The sequence below is a fragment of the Caretta caretta genome, chromosome 3 (assembly GCF_965140235.1).
Source record: "Caretta caretta isolate rCarCar2 chromosome 3, rCarCar1.hap1, whole genome shotgun sequence".
NCBI lineage: Eukaryota > Metazoa > Chordata > Testudines > Cheloniidae > Caretta > Caretta caretta.
This window is the reverse complement of record NC_134208.1, coordinates 67,043,602-67,064,987: the sequence shown is the minus strand read 5'-3', so window position 1 is coordinate 67,064,987 and position 21,386 is coordinate 67,043,602. Positions and strand designations below refer to the sequence as shown.

The window sequence follows — 21,386 nt, the reverse complement described above, 5'->3', positions numbered from 1 at the left end:
TCCATACCCTTTTTCTTTTCCCAGTTCCCTCCTGGCTGCTGACACACACAAACAGTTCATTGGTGAGATTATGATATGGGAGGTCAGACACCTCCCCTCCTCACCTTATTCCTAGTCTGCCTCCTTGTCATGCATTTGTTTACATACTATTATCTTCCTGGTTGAAATGAGCTCGTATGAAGACACATGCTGACAACTATGCCAACACTATGGTTATTACAGATAATGGCTATCTTCTTCATTCTTTTTGTACCGTAGCTACTAACTCAAATTGATCTAGGCACTGTGGACTTCTTGGCCTCATTGTACACTATGTACGGAAGTTGAAGTAGTGATGGTGTAACTCCGGCCATAACTCATTAATACAGTACTAAAATGCAGAACCATACAATGAAACCTACCAACCATGCAATTACATTAAGGTGTGTCTTAATATGAGGGCAGCAGCATGAGTGAGCAGTAGAGCTAGCATTAAAGGAAGTACAAATAGGTCAAGATAATCGCCGATCTAGTACAATTCCCTTCAAAAGGATTAGTAATCCAATCAATATAGTTATTAGGGTACCTCACAGTCAGATCATAGCACAGTGACACTGTGACAAACTGACGAGAGAAAGGACAGTTGAGGTAATCCACTGGACTGATTTAGCGCAGTTTGTTTACCAAAGGACTGAAAACAGGAAATAGGAGTTTGCAGGGAAACCAGACACAATTTTAGGCAGAATGTCATTTTACCCTCCTTAGAGGCAGGCACCCTAATTAGTCAAAAGTGCCAGTCAAGCCATTGCTATAACAAACAGATTATTGAAATAAACGTGAGTACCCTACCCACTGCTCTGGAACTGCTACAGCACAAGATGTATTACAGAATCTGGTGCAGCTGCTCCCACGTCTCCTCAGGATAGTTAAGAATGTTCTTATTTGAACAGACATGAATGAGATGTTTCTTATCTGGTCATTCTCTTCCTGTTAGCAGTTTCTATCCTCATTTATTACTAACGGGTTAATGCCCCCCATCTATGGTATTTGGAGGTGGTCCGGTGTTGTTGCTGAAGGCTCTAGAACTAAGCTCTGCCCTTCAGATCAGGCCACTTGAAGAGTTGTTCCAAAGCTAGAGAAATGCTCCAACAACCTATTATTAGCATTAAGAGAACAACTTGATATAGTGTATTAACTAACATGAAGACAATACATGTCTAAGTCACCCTTCAGAGAAAATTTTCAATTTTGTATTCTGGTCATTTACCAGATTATCAAGCCAGGTTGAATTCAGAGAAAAGTTGTTAACAGAAAAAATTATCTGGTAAGAAGTTTCTTATTCTGTTTCACAGCTTCTGTCCTCATTCATCATTAATGGGAAGTAGTAAGTAGTAAATCCTAGAAGTGGGGGGGAGGGAATCATAGGGTTAGAAGGGACCACAAGGGTCATCTAGTCTAACCCCCAATTTTAGGAATAATTAAAAAACTCTGCTCATCCTTCTTACATAGAATAATAGGCAGGGATGGATGCTCTTACTATATAAAGCAAGAGATTTGTAAGCTAACGAGTTACATGGGAATCAACCTAGTAGCACCTTCCTATCAAAGGATGCCGCGGTCGAGGAATGGAAACTTACTTTGCACGTCTTCCTCAGATAAGGCTCAGACATGTATTCCCCAGTGCCCACAGGGACTTCTGGGAATAGTTTCCCAGATGCTCAGCATGCAAACTGGTGCAGAATTTAATGTCTTGACTATGGCAAACTTGAGGCCCAAAGGCCCTGGCTTTTTGGACGGCCAAAATGATGGCACTATCTCCCGGAAATTGTGGAAAGAACTTACCTTGAATAGAAAAGGTTCTGGAGTTCTAAGAATAACCTTTTCTTCATGACAACATCAGTGTGGTTCTTGTATAGATTGAGCAACAAATTCCAAAGCTTGCCTTTCAGAGGTAATAGCAATTATTAAAACCAGCCACAGGACTGGTCTAATGTGTCATTGACTCATTTTGGCATCTGATGATACTCAAATGGAGAGTCCAGTGAGCCTACCTACAGAATGCCACTAGGGCTGGTACCTGTTTTTATGGTGCTTGGGCTGTAGGACTCCAACCTATCATCCTGAAGAAACCCTAATGTAGCTCAGATCACCAGGACTTTGTAACTATTTTAATGTGTATCACAATAGCATCCAGAGGTTATGATCCCGATGTGCTGGGCACTGCACAAAGAGGCAGTTTCTGCTGCTTCCCCTTGCATTAGAAACATACATTTGACCAGATCAATACATGATCCTGGCTGAGTTCTGTCAAGATACCAAACTGTAATGGAGAATCCATGCTGAACTACACTTTTCTTCGGATGCCCAGGCTGTTAACTGTAAGTGTTCCTGGTCTGAATGAAGGAATCTCTGCTTCAAGAGATTTGGTCTCTTCATCAGGTACAATGTGGGGTCCTTGACTATCTAGCAAGTCCAAAGTGCCTTCTGGGCCAATGGAGACCTTCAGCTCTCCCTTTAGCTTTATGTAAGCTGTCCTGAAAGACAGCAGGTTGTTTTCCAACCAGGACATTATTTCCATTCCCACAGAGAAACTTTGACTTCTGGTTACTCCCTGGTTTTGGAAGGGATACAATCAATCATAAGACAACCTTGAATGGAAGGTAGTAAGAGACTTCTCCGTGAATGCCTGCTAGGTGGTCTCTTACACCTTCTACTGGTGCAGCTGGACTAGCCACTGTCATAGACAATAATGGACTTAATGGACTATTGGTCCAATTCCATATGACCATGTTTGTGGTTTTTAGTTTTTTGTCCAGACACATTCTGACAGTGCTATCAAAGTGAACTAAAGGGATGTGTACTCTGTGATTTTGGAAGTCTGTCTTCCAAATATGCTTCCCGCTCAGGCTTGCTTCCAGAGTGAGTATGCAAGGTCTAGAGTGAAAATTCGGTTGACTCTCAGCATGTTGCTTGCACCTATCTGCGCACAAAGGGGCCTTCAGATGTGATCTCAGAATGACACCTCATTTTCCACTGCATCAATAACATGTTTCTAGGTCCTCAAAGAATTTCTTCAGGCACATTTTCAGAAACCTACTCAGGGGATGGAGCTGATGGACGATACCAGCAATCCTACTCATTGGAGATAACTGGCTACTGATGACCCCCTCAGGATGTGATTGATGCAAAGTTTTGGATCTTTGCAAATCTTTACCATTATGGTAAAATTATAACCAGAGCCATGTCTGTTTTGACATCTGGGTGAGCAATTTTCTGCATTGGGATCAAAAGCTCTTCTTGATTTTGAAGGACTTGTAGCTATGAATCCTTTCCAGCAGCTTTCCAGTTATGACTGAGTCTGTGTAAGGCGATGAGTCATCCCTGAACCAGAGCCTGATTAAACCAGATGCGTAGATGACTCATTCCTGTGCTAGTTTCCAGCCAAGCCACATGCCTGGAGTTGGTTTTGTGACTCTCAGGACAGCCTCACAAGAGAAACAGCAACTCAGTCCGCTCACCATCACTTCATGAGTTGGAACTCTTCTCTACCTGATAGCGGAGACAGAATCCACAAGCCTTAGCCTGCTCCAGGCTTCCTCTTGCTCCAGCCTTGTTCCTCATCCTGTCCCTGCCTTGCTCTTACTCTGGCCTTGTTCCAACACTGTTCTTGACTCCTGATCTTGGCTCTGTCCCCCTGGCTCCAACCACTAGGCTGCCACAGCTCAGACTATCAGAAACTGTGATGGGGATGGTCAGGCCTAGTGGTCAATTTCCCTGCACAGGGTACTGATTGGTATGCTATCTATGCAGGGGTATAGGATTAATGTGTGACCTGTGCTTTGCTGTGACTACTACCAGCCACTTAAGACTCGGGATGCAGAGGATGAATCAGAAGGAAGAATCTTATGGTGGAATTGTAAGCTCTTGTACACAAATGCTTTTTTCCCCCCGTCATACTGAGGATTCTGTTGGTTTGGAAGAAAACCTACCTAGGCTTCCTTGGAAGTTTCTGTTTGTACTATAAATATGAAATTGAAGAATGAGTCAGCTTAAGTGTTGTTAAGGAAATATATGCGTGTTGCAAAGAAAGGCCCTGACTCACAAGCAGAAGGGGGGCCTTGAAAACCATGAGTGATAAGGCCAGAAGGAATGAAGTAGATAGGATATTTGGCTCAAAGAATAACTGAGATAAGGGAATGCTTCTAAAAAGAAGGCCTCTGGCTGATAAGGGTGACTGCAGGTGGTTTTAGATAAGACAGGGAATCTGTCTAAAAAGGAACCAACATAAACATTCCCACCCCACAGACCAGCATTATTGTAAAAGTAGAGCCTATCTGAAGCTAGGTGCAATGGAAGACTTTTGGCCAGAAAGGCCTTGGGAAGAATGGTGGTTGTAAATCTTATCTGAATTAAGACTGGAACTAAGAAGGAATGGTCTCAAATTGGTTTTTTAGCTGAAGTCAGTAACTGGCAATGACATCACTTGTTTGTTAAAGGGTATAAAAAGAGTTTTGAATTTGCGGGTTCTTTGTCAGACCCTACCTGATCTGCCCGAATGAGATGGCTTTCCCTAGGCCTGGCCTACTTGTAAGTATAATGATCATGTCCATGAATACTTTGTTACTGTACTGGGTGTAGTGACTTTATTTTCAGGCTGTTAGGCATGTTTAGAGCAATTGTATAAAATACCATTTGGCCTTTGGACTTAATATAGGAATTTATGGTTAACATTTGGTTTTAATGAGGAGTCAACATTTGGATCTTATGATGTACTAGGGAGGTATCCATGAGAAACTGTATCTAATATGGCATTTTACTAAATTAATGAGTTCCTTGCTAGCCACTAGCATCCTGTACTGAAAAAGTCTTGCAGGGTATTTGTTTATTTATTTATTTATTTGAGGGGGAGGGAGGTTCTTTGGTGATGTGTGCGTGGTACTTGCCCTGGATGTTAGAGGCGGGAGGTAGCTTGGTATCTGTCCTGGTCTGGAGGATCACACCACCAAGGAAGGCTACTGGTACACATCTTGATTGTGGGAATAGCTTGCTAAGGGGAGCTTGAAAGGCTGCCTGCATTGCTCCTCCAGCCTCGCTAGCAGCACCCAAGTAAGTAGGAGCAGTCTAGTACCACTCGGGTCTTCACTCAGATCTTGCCCATTACACCACTGTGTAGACAGGATAAGGTTAGGATTTCTAACATTCACTAATATGATGCACATTATTTGGTCCGTGTGGACCCTGCTGGGGGCATACGAGAAGTGCCCTAGTGTGCTTTAACTTAGTTCTGTTAACACACACGAGGGAACTCTTCGTGAGCACTAATGGTGTATGTGGACTAGTTAATGTGCAGCACATTAGTGCATGTTAGGCATCCCATGCCTGTGGTGCCCATTCCCCCACCGTACAGTCAGGCAATCAGTCAGGATCATTTTGAACATGGGAAGGGATCTCACACTTACACCTCCGTAACCCCATGATGGTGCAGCGTGGTTGGGAGCGGAATCCTTATCTCTTCTGGTCAGACTGCCTGAAGTACTTTTAAGGCTTTAATGTGGAGACAGTCATGAGGAGGAGGATGGGGAGTGAGAGACTCTTTCCTACCTTCCAGCTTCCAAGCCATTTTCGGGCAGTTCAAGGGTTTATAGCTAGGGTGACCAGATGTCCTGATTTTATAGGGACAGTCCTGATATTTGGGGCTGTCTTATATAGGCACCTATTACCCCCCACCCCCGTCCTGATTTTTCACATTTGCTATCCGGTCACCATATTTATGGCTGATGATCAGAAGGCACAATTCCATTCTGCTGCTGCGTGAAATCTGAGTCCCTGTCCCTGGCAGAGTGATGGTTGTGGGTGGAAGGCCAGACAGCCACAATTCCTGAGGCAGGACTGCAGTGGAAGGATGGGCTCCTCTGCTAGCCCAGACATGCTGTAGGGTGGGGGAAGAGGTGGTGAGCATGATACAGAACACTGCAAGAGCCTCTGTGTAGCAGAAGAGCCCCAGCAGACACTGCCTTGGGGAAGGCAAAGGAAGAGTTTAACTCCTGTTTGCAGCCATTGTTCACTGACAATATTAACTGCTGCGCTGAAAAGGGTGATGCTTGCTTTGCCTTTTTGGGACCCATGAGGAGTTTGCCAGACTTACTTTTGAACATCATAAGAATCCCTCAATTCACAGGGAGAAGCAGGAGAGCTTATAGGAGCCTTTTTTCTTTCCCTCAGGGAGAAGAGACCCCACTTCAGTGGCCGGGGGTCAGGGAGGGACTGTAGCTCCTTTGAGGGGGGTTTCTTCCTCTGGCACAGGTCCGTTGAGCAACCTACCTCCTGAGCTGGCTGGGTAGCATCCTTCACTCTCCCCAGATGCTCAGGGCTTTTCTGCATTAGAGTCACGGCTCCTTGGGGCAGGATGGGGACCCAAGCTGCTGGTCTGACTCTGAGCTCTGTATCTGGCAGCGTGGGGCTCAGCTGGTTGGGAACAGGCAGGGCACAATTTGCCCTCAGTAGAGCATCTAAGTCGGGATGGGCAACCTTTTTGGCCCAAGGGCCATATCGGGGTTGTGAAACTGTATGGAGGCCTGGGTAGGGAAGGCTGTGCCTCCCCAAACAGTCTGGTCCCTGCCCCCATCCCCTGACTGCTCCCCTCCGAACCTCCAACCCATCCAATGCCACCCCTGCTCCTTGTCCCCTGACTACCCCCTCCGGGGACCCCTGCCCCTAACTGCCCCCCAGGACCCCACCCCATATGCTCCCTGTCCCCTGACTGCCCCGACCCCTATCCACACCCCTGCCCCTCACCGCTCCCTGGGACCTCACCCCCTATCCAACTCCCCTGCTCCCTGTCCCCTGACTGCCCCCCAGAACCCCCTGTCCCTTATCCAATCCCCCCGCTCCCCGCCCCCTTACCATGCCGCTCAGAGTGGCAGGAACTCGCAGCCACACTGCTGCACTACCCGGCAGGAGCAGCAGGCCGGAGCGTGTGAGATGAGATTGCGGGGGAGGGGGGAAAGCAGAGGAGGGGCCGGGGCTAGCCTCTCCGACCAGGAGCTCAAGGGCTGGGCAGGATGGTTCCGCAGGCCACATGTGGCCCATGCTGATCTAAGTGCTGCCTCACACAGGGAACATCACTTAGTTTTAGCCAGGGACTGAGAGGGCAGAGGAGTCCTGCAGAGAAGCAGTGGAACAACAGGTGCATGTGGTTGAAGCCACCATGCTGCTATTTACCTGATCCAGGGGAAGAGGGGGAAGACTAATGTTGCAGCCGCACAACAATGAATACAAAATAAAAAGTTTAAAACTCGATAAGTTTATGGAGGAGATGGTATGATGGGATAACATGGTTTTGATAATTAAATATTCATGGTAAATAGGCCTAATGGCCTGTGATGGGATGTTAGATGGGGTGGGATCTGAGTTACCCAGGAAAGAATTTTCTATAGTATCTGGCTGATGAATCTTTCCCATATTCTCAGGGTTTAGCTGATCGCCATATTTGGGGTCGGGAAGGAATTTTCCTCCAGGGCAGATTGGCAGAGGCCCTGGAGGTTTTTCGCCTTCATCTGTAGCATGGGGCATGGGTCACTTGCTGGAGGATTCTCTGCTCCTTGAAGTCTTTAAACCACAATTTGAGGACTTCAATAGCTCAGACATAGGTGAGGTTTTTCGCAGGAGTGGGTGGGTGAGATTCTGTGACCTGCGTTGTGCAGGAGGTCAAAGTAGATGCTCACAATGGTCCCTTCTGACCTTAGTATCTATGAAAAAAAAAAAAAACCAAAATGGTGGGGGAAATTGAACTGCCAACTTGTTCCACTCCCGGAGGCAAAAAATCTAGTAGCCTGAACAAAGGGGGAGAAGTAGCAAAGAGTCCTGTGGTACCTTATAGACTAACAGATGTATTGAAGCATAAGCTTTCGTGGGTGAATACCCACTTCGTCGGATGCATGGGGGAGAAGTTAGTCCTGTAGTCTCCAGCAACAACACTGACCTGCCTCTAGATTTCATTAGTGATGAAGGAGGAGAGAAGCTGTGCAACAGAATGGTGCATAGAACTAGCATGAAGATAAATGTATTTTCAATTTTATTTCATTTCCATTTGAGGCAGTGCAGCTGGTTCCCCAGAGGTATAAATGCCAATACGGGCAGCATGAAGTATGGCTATATTGGAAAGAGAATAATAATAATTAATAAAAAAAGAGAGTAACTAACCCCCAACCTGCAGCAGCTCGCCAGTTCCTTGTCCATGTCTGCGCACACTGTGCTCAAATGCTTCTTTCAGAGTGGAGCCTTTTAACTCCATCAGATCAAAAGTACCTCCAAACGGCAGCACAGCAAGCAGGTCCTCCATCGTAATAGTACCTTGGATAGAACAACACTTTATGTAAACAAATGTTCTTCATAATAAAGCACCTTACATATCTTGTTTAAGATCACTTAATAGTGTGCTACATAACCTATAAAGCCGTGTATCATTTGAAGCAGTGTCATTTCATAGTACAGCAGTATAGACTCAGTCTTTTGATCTGTGTCTCAGTTTTCCAAACTGGCCAGCTAGACATATCTAAGGATTTTCTACCTCTGTTTATGTGTGATGCACATAACCCACCTATACTGCAGCTTCACTAGTGGAAATGGGAGCAAGGCGACAACCTTTATGTGGTGCTTCTGCTACATATTAATAATGAACACAATGAATATTGTCAAAAGGCTACCAGATGTCAGTTTGTTGATCTCCTGCTATGGATAAGTAATGCACAAATCTGTCAAGAGTCCTTGTCTGGGACAGAATCAGAAAACCATTGGACCAGCTTTACACGTGTACCTACTTAATGTAGGAGGTCTGTCCCATGCTATGTATGACTATTTTCCAAAAGTTCTCAAGGAGAAGGACACAGACACTGTTGAGGACTTCCAGAACTTCCCAAAGATATGCCTGAAATATCACAAGCCTTTTTCGGATCAGGCTAAAGCCCTTAAAGCATCGTCATGCAATCCTGAGGCGCACAGGAAAGATTTCTGGGACAATGCCAATGTCCCAAGCAATCACCTTACTGCCAACTCCACAAAACGTACTTCCAGGCTTCAGCCTACCCTGGAAACAGCGCACAAATGACTCTGGACACCAGTCGCAAATGACGGACCACACTGTAAATGAATACTTGCTTCAATGTTTGCCAGCGACATCTCAGAATTTACACCACGCCACTTCCCACGCTACCTGCTGGCTCACTACTCTGAATTCGGTTATTTGAACGTTGTTAATCACCTCTCTTGCCATATGAAAGAAGGTAAGTGGAAAATGGCTACCTGTCAATCTGGGGACAAGAAAAACAGAAGTTCTTACAAAATTTAGCCAGTTTATCCAGTTACTTTCAATTGCTATAGCAGTCCTACAGAATGAGTTATCCAACATTAAAACAAATTGTTCTTCGATTTTATAATATTAGACTGAATTTATGGCACCATAAGAGTATACAGAATTCACTTACCTGTGTGGCAGAACATAAGAGGTTTCTAACAGACATAGCCTCCCTACAGAAGTTTAAAATAGGAAGTGAAGAATACCATCTCCACTTCTTCTGAGCGTAATGACAAGCCATAGTGGTAAAAACATCAGTGACCAAACCCTGCTAGTGCTGTCACCAATGCCAGCATGGCTGCAGCTGCATTAGTGCTAGACTAACTGGGAGAAGTTGAGAATAGCCTCAGTGCAGATGCAGCCTACGTGTCTAGGCCAGACTTACAGGAGGTAGTATGGCTGTAAGTTATTTCAGATTTTTATATGATCCAATTTTATCTGTTGGTGGAACTCAATTTTGATAATGCCTAAAATACTAAAATGGATAAACTCTATTGAGAGATTATTATTCATTATTCTTAAACTCCAGTATTCTATTGGTGCTTGCTCAATTAATTTGTTACTTCTGGGACTACACTGTGCACCCTCAAGCATTGAAATATAGATATTAGTTGTTTCTGATTGTGTTTCAGAATCAGTTATGTATACAATGTGTTTAACTTTTATGCATGTTAGTGGTTCCAGTGAAACTACTGACATGAACTAAAAATTATAAGCATTGGCAGGATTAGGGCCATAGTCCTGAATCCAGAAAAACTGTTCTTTGTAATTGGTATAGTGCAGGATAGCAAAATATGTAAAAGTACAGGCAACAGTATAGAAAGCATCATTAAACAAGCTAACTTACCATTATTGTTGCGTTCATCAATGGGTGACCGTATCCCACCACCATTCATGATGCACATTGAAACATGATTCCATGTATTTTCATCTCGATGTTTGAGATTATTGTAAATCTGTAACATTAGCATAAAATATTTTTAACCACTTTTTCATCTTTGCTTAATTTATATGTAGGAATTTTACAAGTTACAAAATCTGAGTTTCTGGGAGTTTTTTCCAGGTTGGTAGGCCTGTATTTCTCCCCAGCAGTTAGGGAGAAAATCAATCAATTGTGCCATTTACAGTTATCTTAAAGAACAAACTTTTAATAATTCTGCATCCACAGTTTTATTATTTATTATTTTTACGAACAAATCAAGTTTAAAAATAAGCCCCTCTGTCTTTTCTCCCTGCAATCTCTGGTATTCTTTGAAAACCAGAGTGTGACATTATAGGAGATAGAAACCTAAATTTCACCCTCTAAAGCCAAAACTAAATGAAGGAAGGGATGATTCGTAGACAGTGTCATAAAGGAAAAGTAAAGGGTGATGTGTTATTTCAGAAAATGTTGAAATTACAGAGCAATAATTTACACCTATCTCAAGGATTAGGCAATGTCAGAGACCTTAAATATAGCTGCTCATTAAAACCTTGAAGGGGAATAATTAGAAAATCTAAACACATAAAATCAGTCTAATGATGTGCCTTCAAGATTATTAAGGGACCTGACAGAGCAACTTACTGTATCACTAGCATTTAATATTTGAAACAGTCTTAAAAATCCTGGGAAGGTAGAGAACTAGAAGATTGCACTCCATTTGCTTTCCTCCAGATTTTTCCAAAAAGTAAAGCCCAATCTATATACCTGTTGCTCAGAGGACCAAATTAGACCCTGACTTAAGTCTGAATGGTTGCACGAGATCCTCCTGCATTTATCTCTAGTAAAGTAATGAAAAACACACACAGCAAGAGAATCAAAAGACTGCTATAGAATAAGGAGGTAATAATCAGCCTGATTTAAGAATAAACATTACCAGACTAATCTAGTATCTTTGTCAGGTAAATTACAAACATAGTGACTGAAGGGAAGAGAAAGCAGCGATCACTGTACTGGAATTGCCTTAGTTCTTCAGCAAATTTTCAGCATAAAAACTTGTTTATGAATCAGAAATTGGCCTTCTGTGAATATTGGGCACCATCCACAATACTAATAATCATAGCAAATTTGATTAAATATTCAAATGACTATTCCCAGAGAGTTTGCAGTATCCACACAACTTTGTGCAACAAGTGCCAGGGATAAATGAACAATTTCTGATCTGTTCTCTTTTTTGCTCTATTGAGAACAGCCCTGGCCCCACATAAGGAGTTTCATCCAGAAACTTGCATAGCAGTGAGTTCCTGAGAGCTATTCATTGACTTTAATGGGTATTGTGGGAGTTTTGAGACTCTCAGGATCAAAGTCCAAAAGGGAGAACTAAGCACATTCCAGACCTATCCAGGAACTGGTAGATCTTCTATGTCAAACACTTCTAAAAGGAGTAACTGCTGCCACAGAATTCTATGAACTCTGCTAGGGATCTCACTACTACCAGTCTTTAACATGAAAGCAATACAAAACCCTAAGAATCATAGAACTCTCTAGAGTCCACTAAAGTTGAATTGTCCCAAAGCCCTCAAATACTAATTCAGATTAAATTATAGTCTGTGGTTTCTTACCATGGCATCACAAATCAAATTTCCCATGTTGCATTCTTGGAAACGGCATGCCTGACTTGTACCATTTAGGTAAACTATAGTTTTCCCAATCACATGGGAAGAAAAATTATTTAGCTGTATCTTCCACTTGTCAACTTCTTCTCTCAAGACTCTATCTAAAATAGAAGCATAGAATGAGGTTAAAATGGTTACTAACCTTTTGTAACTGTTGTTCTTCGAGATGTGTTGTTCATGTTCATTCCATGCTAGGTGTGTGTGCACAGTTACTGGAGGTTTTTCCGCTCAGTGGTATCCGTTGGCCGGCACTAGCGCCCTCAGGAGTCATGTGCATATGCATTGGTAAAAGGGGCACCCCCGGACCCCACACCTTTCAGTTCCTTCTTGCCGATAACTCTGACAGAGGGGCAGGAGGGTGGGTCATGGAATGGACATGAGCAACACATCTTGAAGAACAGTTACAAAAGGTTAGTAACAGTTTTTTCTTCAAGTGCTTATTCATGTCTATTACGTGAGTCAACTACCATAAGCAGTACCCCTGGAGGTGGGCTTGGAGTTCATGGACATGCTGACTGCAACACTGTCTCCCAAAACTGGCACATTGCAGGCCTGCTGGGTGATGGCGTAGTGAGAAGTGAAGGTCTGAACACACAACCAGGTCGCAGCTCTGCAAATGTCCTGGATAAGTACCTGTGCAAGGAATCCTGCCAACAAAGCCTGGGCTCTTGTGGAACAAGCAGTCACTGTGCCTGGAGGTAGAACTTTTGCCTGCTCGTAACAAGCTCAGATACAGGCAGTTATCCAGGATGAGATTCTTTAGAATGACATGGGTACCCCTCTCAGTCTTTCCACGACTGCTACAAAGAGTTGGGTGGACTTGCAGAAGGACTTAATTCTCTCAATATAAAAGGCGAGGGACCACCTTACATCCAACGTATGAAGGCACCGTTCCTCTGCGGGTCTTGTGAGGTTTTGGGAAGATGACGTAGAAAAATGTCCTAGTTGTTCTGGAATTGTAACACCACTTTTGGTAGGAAGGGTGGATGGGGGCAAGGCTGGACCTTGTCCTTGGAGAACACTGTTTAAGGGGATTCTGACATCACAGCTTTGATCTCAGAGACCTTTCTGGCTGAGGTAATTGCCACCAAGGTGGTGACCTATCACGAGGGGAGGAGCAGTAGAGAGCACGATGCTAATGATTCAAAGGGTGGCCCTATGAGCCTTGACAGGACCAGGTTTAGGTCCGCAGGGGTAACTTGAGGGTAGAGTGTTTCCAGCCCCATGAGAAATCTAGCCATCATCTTGTGGGAGAACACCATTCTGCCATTCACTACGGAGGGTGGAAGGCAGAGATGGCTGCCAGGTGAACCTTAATATATGAGAGAGACACTGATGTTTTAGGTGTAGCAGATAGTCTATGGTTGACTGCAGAGAAGATTGGGGTGGAGAGAGGTTCAGTTCAGAGGCCCAACAAGTGAAACGGTTCCACTTGCCTTGTCCTGTTTGATTTTCAGGAGGACCTTGTGAACCCATAGAATTGGTGGGAAGGCATACAGTAGGTGGTCTACACCTGAGAGCTGGAAAGCATCGGAAAGGTCGCCAATGCTGTGCCCATTCAGTGAGGAGAACTGATGGCATTTCCTGTTCTGCCTTGTGGCAAACAGGTCCTCCAGGGGAAGCCCCCACCTCTGAAAGATGACACTGACAACCTCCAGGTAAAGAGACCACTCGTGGTGAGAAGAAAGTATCTGCTGAGGTGATCTGCCACGGCATTTTGGGCTCCTGGGAGATGTGATGCCTCAAGGTGAATGGCGTGTTTCATGCAAAAGTCCCATAGCTGGAGGGCCTCCTGGCACAGTGCTGAAGGCACAGTGCTCCTCCCTGCTTGCTGATGGACAACACTGCATCAGTGTTGTCCATCAGGACCTGCACCACGCTGCCTGAGATCTGGGGAAGCCAAGCATACCTGACATTTATATGCAGGGCAAGTTCCTCCTGGGACCAGAGGTCTTGAGTCCTGAGACTGCCAAGGTGGGCTCCTCACCCCAGGTCTGATGCATCTCAGATTAGAGTAATGGATGATTGAGGGGCAGCAAAGGGTACGCCTACCATTACTGATCCTGGGTCTCTCCATCAGGTCAACAAAGTGATGACTGGGGGGTGGAATCATGAGTGTTGAGTCTAGGTGATGTCTTCTCGGGGAGTAGACTGACGCCAACCACATCTGGAGGGGTCTGAGGCATATCCTTGGGTACTGTACCACATAGGTACATGCTGCCATGCGTCCCAATAGTTTGAGGCAGACATGAGCGGTTGTTACTGGGAGGGTCGTGACATTGGAGATCCGGTCTGACATAGCTCAGAATCTGGCTTTGGTAGGTAGGCCTTGGCCTGGGTGAAATCCACTACAGAGGGTGAAATCGAGCACTGTCATGATGAATTCTATTCTCTGAAACAGGACCAGAGTTGACTTCCACTCGTTTATCAACAGACCCAGGGCCTGGAAGGTAGCCCATACTGTACTGATGCTGTGCTGGACCTGAGCTTACGAGTGACTCTTGACCAGCCAATTGTCAAGGTACCGGTAGACTTGCATGCCTCAACATCTGAGAGAGGCTGCTACCACTGCCATACACTTCGTGAAGACTCGTGGGGCTGCCAACGGGCCAAAGGGAAGCACAGTGTATTGGTAGTGGCACTGACCCACTACAAACCTGAGAAATCTCCTGTGACCATGGAAAATTGAAATGTGGAAATAAGTGTCCTTTAAATCGAGGGCAGCGTACCAGTCTGGATCCAGGGAGGGAATGAAGAGGCTAGGGAGACCACGCGGAACCTCAGTTTGAGATATTTGTTGAGGTGACACAGGTCCAGGATGGGCCATAGACCGCCCCCTTGGGCTTCGGGATGAGGAAATATCGGGAGTAAAACCCCTTCCATTCTCAAGTATTGAGGAGCCTGCTCTATGGCCCCTACACATAAAAAGGCTTGCACCTCCTGGACAAGAAGTTGCTCCTGAGAAAGGTCACTGAAGAGGGGTGGGGGGAGCGGTGGAAGAAAACTGGAGGGTGAAACCAACTGTTATAGGGCTGAGCACCCAACGGTCAGATGCTATATATGACCACACTAGGCTGAAGGGTGAAAGGTGGCCAAAAACAAAATGGGGGATGGATCTGGTGTCGAGACCGGTATACCATCCTTGGGCGTACCTTCAAAAGGCCTGCCTGGCCCTGCTGGGATAACTATGCAAGCCCGGCAGAGGCAGAGGCAGAAGGTAGGGGTTGGCGTTGCTTATAACCCTTCTTTTTTTTTGTAGGGGTCTTGGAGGTGCCATGAACCTGGGAGGCTACTGGGGCCTAAAATGCTTCCTGGAGGCAGGATAAGTGTAAAGGTCCAAGGAGTGAAGGGTGGCCCTTGAGGCCATGAAGCTTGGAATTCGTCTGTTCAGAGAACAGGGACGTACCCTCAAAGGGGAGGTCCTGGACGGACTGCTCCACTTCGTGAGGAAAGCCTGATGAATGAAGCTATGAACAGCACCTCATGGTGACCACTGACACCATAGTCCTGGCTGCTGAGTCAGCCGCATCATGAGCCTCCTGGAGGGAGATCCTGGCCACTGCCTTGCCCTTCTCTAGGATGGCTGTGAACTCCTGCCTCAACTCCTGTGGCAGGCAATTCTTAAATTTGGACAATGAGTCCCACAGGTTAAAATTGTATCTTTCCAGCAGAGCCTGCTGCTTGGAGATACTCAACTGGAAGCTGCCCATCAAATAAACCTTACGTCCCAACAGGCCTCTTGGCCTCTTTATGTCTGGGGGTAGCACTCAACTGCCCCATCTGTCCCACTCATTTGCCACCAACACTACCAGGGACCCCAGGGGAGGGGGTGTTGAGTAAGGTACTCAAACCCACTGGCTTGGACATAGTATTTCTTCTCTGCCCTTTTTGAGGTGGGGAGCAGAGAAGGAGTCTGCCATAGTGCCCTGATGGGTCACATCACCACCTCATTAACAGGCAGGGCCACTCTGGAGGGAGTCGCTGCAGCCAAGATGTCAATTAGGCTGTGTACAGACTCCGTGAGCTCCTTGATGTCTAGTCCCAAGTTTGCAGCGACCCTTTTTAGGAGCTCTTGGTGGGCCCTGAAGTCATCTGGCAGGAGTGGATTACTAGGGCCTGCAACTGGCCCATCCAGGGATGACGAGGAAGAGGCCTGTACCGGAGGAGGGGCTTTCTCCTCTTCCTCCACCTCCACCACATCCATTGGGGCCATTTGTTGGACTTCAGCACCAGGGTGAGTACCGGAGTCAAGGTTCAGTGCCGGACAGGAAAAAAATGGTAGCTTGCCTCTTGGACACCACCAAGTCTGAGTGGTGGGAAGGGGGGCCCAATACCAGGGGAACTTCCATGGATTCCAGTACTGCCACCCCAGGGGCCTGGTGGCCATGCACGAACTAGGGGGATGGTACCAAAGTCTGGTGTGTAGCCTGGGTACCAATAGGAATTAGGTGGAGCAAAGGATTCCTTTTTGGACTGTGAAGAGGATTCTTCCCTTGGAGACCCATGGCAGAGCAGTACATGCTTCTAGGTAACTGGCGACCATTGTATCGGGACCATGGAAGGTTTGCCCCTTGACAGCACAGCAGTGATCGATGCCACAGTGAAGCTCACTGCCCCTTGAGAACTTCCATCCCCAGTCACCTTGGCTGGCAGGGGGCCTGAAGGGGTCAGCGGCATTGGAAGAGACATCAGGTCCTTTGCTGCATGGAAAGCCTCTGGGGTCGAAGGGGTCTACAGGCGTGTGGTCCCATGGCTGCTCCCAGGAGTCGGAGGCAGGTCCCAGACGGGACTTGGTACTCTAGGCAGCAGTCACCAGAGCCATCAGTGGCTCTGGGGAGGACGAGTGGCTCAGTGTGGGTCTCACTATGCTGGTCACTCCCTACTCATCCCTCTTGGGCACCGGAGAGTGCCCTCTCTCGGTGCACTGTTTCTTATGCTTCTTCCTTGGCACAGAGGATGGAGAACGGTAACGGGGAGCGCTTCTCATAGAAGATGAAGTGCTTGGCACCAATTCAGAGTGGCTCGGCTCCAAGACTGGTCCGAGGACTGCCTCCATGAATAAGGCTTTTAGACGGATATCCTTGTCCTTTTGTGTGCACAGTTTGAAGCACCTGCAGATCTGGCACTTCTCTTTAACGTGAGATTCCCCGAGGCACTTTAGACAGCTAGAGTGTGGGTCACTCACTGGCATCAGCTTGCCACAGGACGCACACAGCTTGAAGCCCGGGGACTGGGGCATGCCCAACCCCTCGATGACAGGGACAACTGTTAACGGTATTACATAAACTAAACTATACACACTAAGTCCAATAACTATACAATATACGACAGAGAAGTCCAAACCACTTCTGGGAAAGAAGCCTTGCAAGATGAAGAAGGATCATTCCAGGCAAGCATCATGGACGGTAAGAAGGAACTGAGAGGGAGTGGGGCTGGAGGTGCCCCTTATGCTGGTGCATGTGCACGCAACTCCAGAGGGCACTAGAGCCGGCCCAATGGCTACCACACAGGGAAAAATCTCTGGTAACTGTGCTCATGACGCACACACACCTAGCATGGAATGGACATGAGCGTCATGTCTCAAAGAAGAACAAGTCTTCCATTAATTAGAACCCTACGTTCATACAAATTTTATGGAAAATTTGCTCCGTAGTGATTCTAAAATATATTAACCTTTCCTTGCATGAGAGCTCATTGAACAATATCAAAATTTACTTTACATGAAATCCAATGATGAGTGAAATTACAGAGGATCCTAATTGTTAGAAGATTACAATATTCATCATCATAAAATCTAGAAATAGGGGAAAATACAGTTAGGTGAGTGAATTGATCCCCTGCCACTGCAGGATTTATTCCCTGTAGTACATTTACAATTACTTTTGCCCAGTCCTGTTTTAAACTGCCAGTGAATGGGACTTCTACCACGTCCTTTGGGAGACGGACAGACTCATTGCACAGTCCAGCAGAGGGTTGGTTTTTTTTAAATATTCAAACTAAATTTTCTCTTACTTATGATCTCAGTTACTCCTAGTTATAGCAGCACTGACTTACAAATTTGTTTAAAACACTATTTGCATATTTCAGCACTGAACAATCTTACCAATAATCACGCAAATAACCATATAGGATTACTGAACTAGAAATTAATTTTATATGCATAGCTGTCCTATTAGTAGCAAATTGATGGTTTATTTTCAGAAACCAAACATAACTTGGATACAGCCATCATACAATTTCTCTGATGATTTTGTATTGTGTACATCATTTGGCATGTTACAAGGTTAATTTGCAAGCAACATATAAACATTAAGCATACTTCACCATGCAAATATCTAGTAGTCTGAATTATAACATTCATTGACATTGCAGAATTACTATAATGTTCAAGGCTTGGTTTAATTAAACTCATTAAATTTGTGAAAACCATGTGACTGGCAAAGCTGAAACACCATGTCAATTTTGAAATGACCTATTCTTCTATTTATATGCTGGTAGTGCCTAAGAGCTCCAACCCACGATCAGGGCCCCACTGTAGAAGGCAACGAACAGATAAGCAACAAAGAATACACACCCAGAGAACTCGTAATCTGTACATCAGACAGGAAGCAACCACTAAATGAAACAAATAAACAGGGTGGCTGGGCTGGAAGTATGAGAGATCTATTTACAAAACAAACCATGGAAGGATTTTCCTCGTTCATAGTTTTATGATGTTTGATGAAAAACATGTTCTTTTTGTATATTACATTTGCACATCGATGCGCTTTGCCTGAATGTATTTAAAAGGTCATGAGCAACCCACATAAAACTACTTAGTTGTTTTTACAATTAGAGTGAACTGAAATGCTTAAGAAAAGTGCTGGCTTGATAACCTCAGAGATCAAAGCCCTTTCTTTGTCCACAAACCAAGTGCAGAGATACCAAGAGTCCAGAGTTCCCCATCCTGCTGGAAACTCTGTTCTGAAGGATAAGATGTTAGTTTACTCTTCATGCCCATTTAAGCAATATTAAGATTAAATGTTTAGAGAGTCTCCTAAAAATGCTAAATGTCATGGAAATATATCACCTGAATGTCATGAGGAAGCTATTAGTGATTTTACATAGACCCAAAAAAACCCGAACACCTGAAATGTGATAAACTGGAAACTTGTTTGATTGCTGAGAGGAGTCAGTGAAGAAAGCAGGTTATAGCATTATAATGTACCCAGAACTTGATGCCAAAGATGACCAAATTAAGAGGAATGCTAAATTCTCCTGTAGCATTGTACTTTACTTTTAAAAAAAGCAATAAAGCTAAAAGTTTAGCTGGGTGATCTATAGGAACTCAAATCTCTGTTTCACATACCTTCAGGAATACTGCTATTTAGCAGAATAGGGTTTCCAGATGTATTAATTACTTTTCCTTGATCATCAAATGTTACATTTAAATAACCAAGATATTTTCCAAAAGCATAGGCTTGTACCACTGGCACCTGCCTCCCATCATCTGACTTCACCAGGAATGGATAGTTGCCAGCTGGCATTTCACTAGAAGGTGGGGGGCCTGAAACAAAATAACCACACAAGTATTTTATCTTTAGAAAATTATCAGCAAGGACTTTCAAATATGTTTTTCTTCCTTAAAAGAATATATGCAATATTTAATATCTATTAAGTAATAATTTGGAAATAAAATAAGGTTCTTCAGGACTTGAGTGCAAGGGTGTATTTTCTCCTTGTAGAAGTGAAAAAGTTGAGTTGATTTTAACCTCTTACTTTGCCGTAAGATCTCTAACTCACAGCAATTAACTGAGAATTAAAACTTTAAAAGAACAATGATTTTTCCATCATATATAAATTGTTGGATTTTTGCCTTCTGCTTTATTGATAAATTGGCTTCTCAGGTGACATTTTTCAGGAACCACGAAGCCCAAAAAGCATACATTTAAGCAGGTGAGTCCTCCAAACCAAATTACTACGTCATCATATTATTCCTTGATGAGATGGACTTTGTACTTTTGTATCATAAGATATTCATCCAAAAAGGAGAAGAGGCTTATCAAAGCTCCACGCACACTTCTCAGTTGAAGGCTTAGATTCTGTTTCATTAAAAAATATGTTTACAGAGGATAACGTAAGAAACAGTAACACCTCCTACTTTTTTAAACTCCTTTTAATTAAACTTTTGTCTGAAGGTTCTACCGAAAATCACCTCACTACGAAAAGCATTCCAGTCCCAGATTCCAATTGCCACATAATTTGTGAAAACAAGGGAAGAACAACAATTGTACTTTGGGTCCCCGAGTCAGCTCTCTTCTGCCAGCTATACATACGTCTGTGAACGTTGGGCAGGACAAATGGAGCTCCTGGAACAGTTCCCAGATGTAATTGTAATGCTGCTAGAAGACTCAAGTGCATGTTTGTAGCTGTCTGCCAGAGTATGCATTTCCAAAAATCAAAGCAGAATCTTTGACTCTGCCAAAGTAAATTTTTTTTGTCCGAACAGATAATGCATTTGAGCGGATTTGGGTGTGGACAGCTCTCAGAGGTCATTTTAGGCTATCCACTTCTTCCATGTTTACAAGACAAGCATTATTTCATATCCAAGTCAGGGGGATTTCTTGCCTTCATGTGTGAACAAGACCAATGAAGTAGAGTGTGAAAGTAGTTTCTGTGTTTAAAGTTATTCATGTGTTGCTTACAAAGGTTCCTATCTCTTAATTCAGAACTCGAGGGTGTGATTCTTTCTAAACAACTAGAATAATAAAAGGAGGCAGAGGCTGATGGAGAAGAAACTGCAGGGGAAGAGAGAGGGGAATGGAACAGCAGTGTGGTGAGAAGGAACAGGACAGTTAACTTAACACACACTGTTAAGTAGGTCCCAAGTTACACAGTGATGGCTGGGTATGTGGGCCGTTTTTTCCTGTAACTCATAGAACATTTCCTTTTTTTTTTTTTTTAAACATGCCTCTTCTGGCTACCTTAAATTTGGCAGAGACTTACAACTATTTTTGATTGCTTTAAAACAAGCCACTGTCACTTTTATTCATATGCTATTTTTATTAATAATAAATGTGGGTTGTGCTTATTTTCAATAGATTGAAAAGACGTGAGAGAGAGAGAGAGAGAGAGAGAGAGAGAATGTGTATATATAACACTAAGATGAGGGGAAATTGCCAAAAGAGTCCCTAGAACACTGGGACAGGGAAAAGAAATCAGAATCTGAAGGAATAGGGAGAGAGAGGGAAAGGGAACAAGAAGGAAGAGCGATGTCAAGTCACACTCTGTGACAATTTTGTGGAAACTTTATAGGCTGCTGACAGGAGTTCAACATTCTTGGTAAAAAAAAAAATGCATGCCAAAGGACAACCACTTCCTTAGCCCTTGTCTACACTACAGAGATATGTCAACATAAGACAGCTTACATTGACCTTATTCAGCAAATATCTATGCTAAAATGCAGCTCTCATTAATGTAA

General features: G+C 44.3%; 1 protein-coding gene and 1 long non-coding RNA gene across 7 annotated transcripts in view; one reads left to right on the top strand and one right to left on the bottom strand.

The window, feature by feature from the left end:
- The window catches only part of NT5E (5'-nucleotidase ecto), a 53,871-nt gene that overhangs the window by 7,443 nt on the left and 25,042 nt on the right, over positions 1-21,386 (bottom strand). For 2 of the 6 annotated variants that reach the window (XM_048845090.2, XM_048845088.2), the window contains 4 exons: positions 19,275-19,472; positions 11,873-12,027; positions 10,179-10,287; positions 8,182-8,331 (listed from right to left, as the gene is read on the bottom strand). In XM_048845090.2, coding sequence (XP_048701047.1) covers positions 8,182-8,331; positions 10,179-10,287; positions 11,873-12,027; positions 19,275-19,472 — 612 coding nt within the window. Of the gene's footprint in view, positions 1-7,262; positions 7,728-8,181; positions 8,332-9,148; positions 9,288-10,178; positions 10,288-11,872; positions 12,028-19,274; positions 19,473-21,386 lie in introns of those variants that run through there. The other 4 variants (XM_048845091.2, XM_048845093.2, XM_075126564.1 and 1 more) reach the window with 4 other exon arrangements.
- On the top strand, positions 4,290-19,618 carry LOC142071529 (uncharacterized). Its single transcript, XR_012667606.1, has 6 exons — positions 4,290-4,566; positions 8,507-9,260; positions 12,477-12,624; positions 13,384-13,584; positions 14,328-14,447; positions 15,186-19,618. It is a non-coding gene; the product is annotated as an uncharacterized LOC142071529 (long non-coding RNA).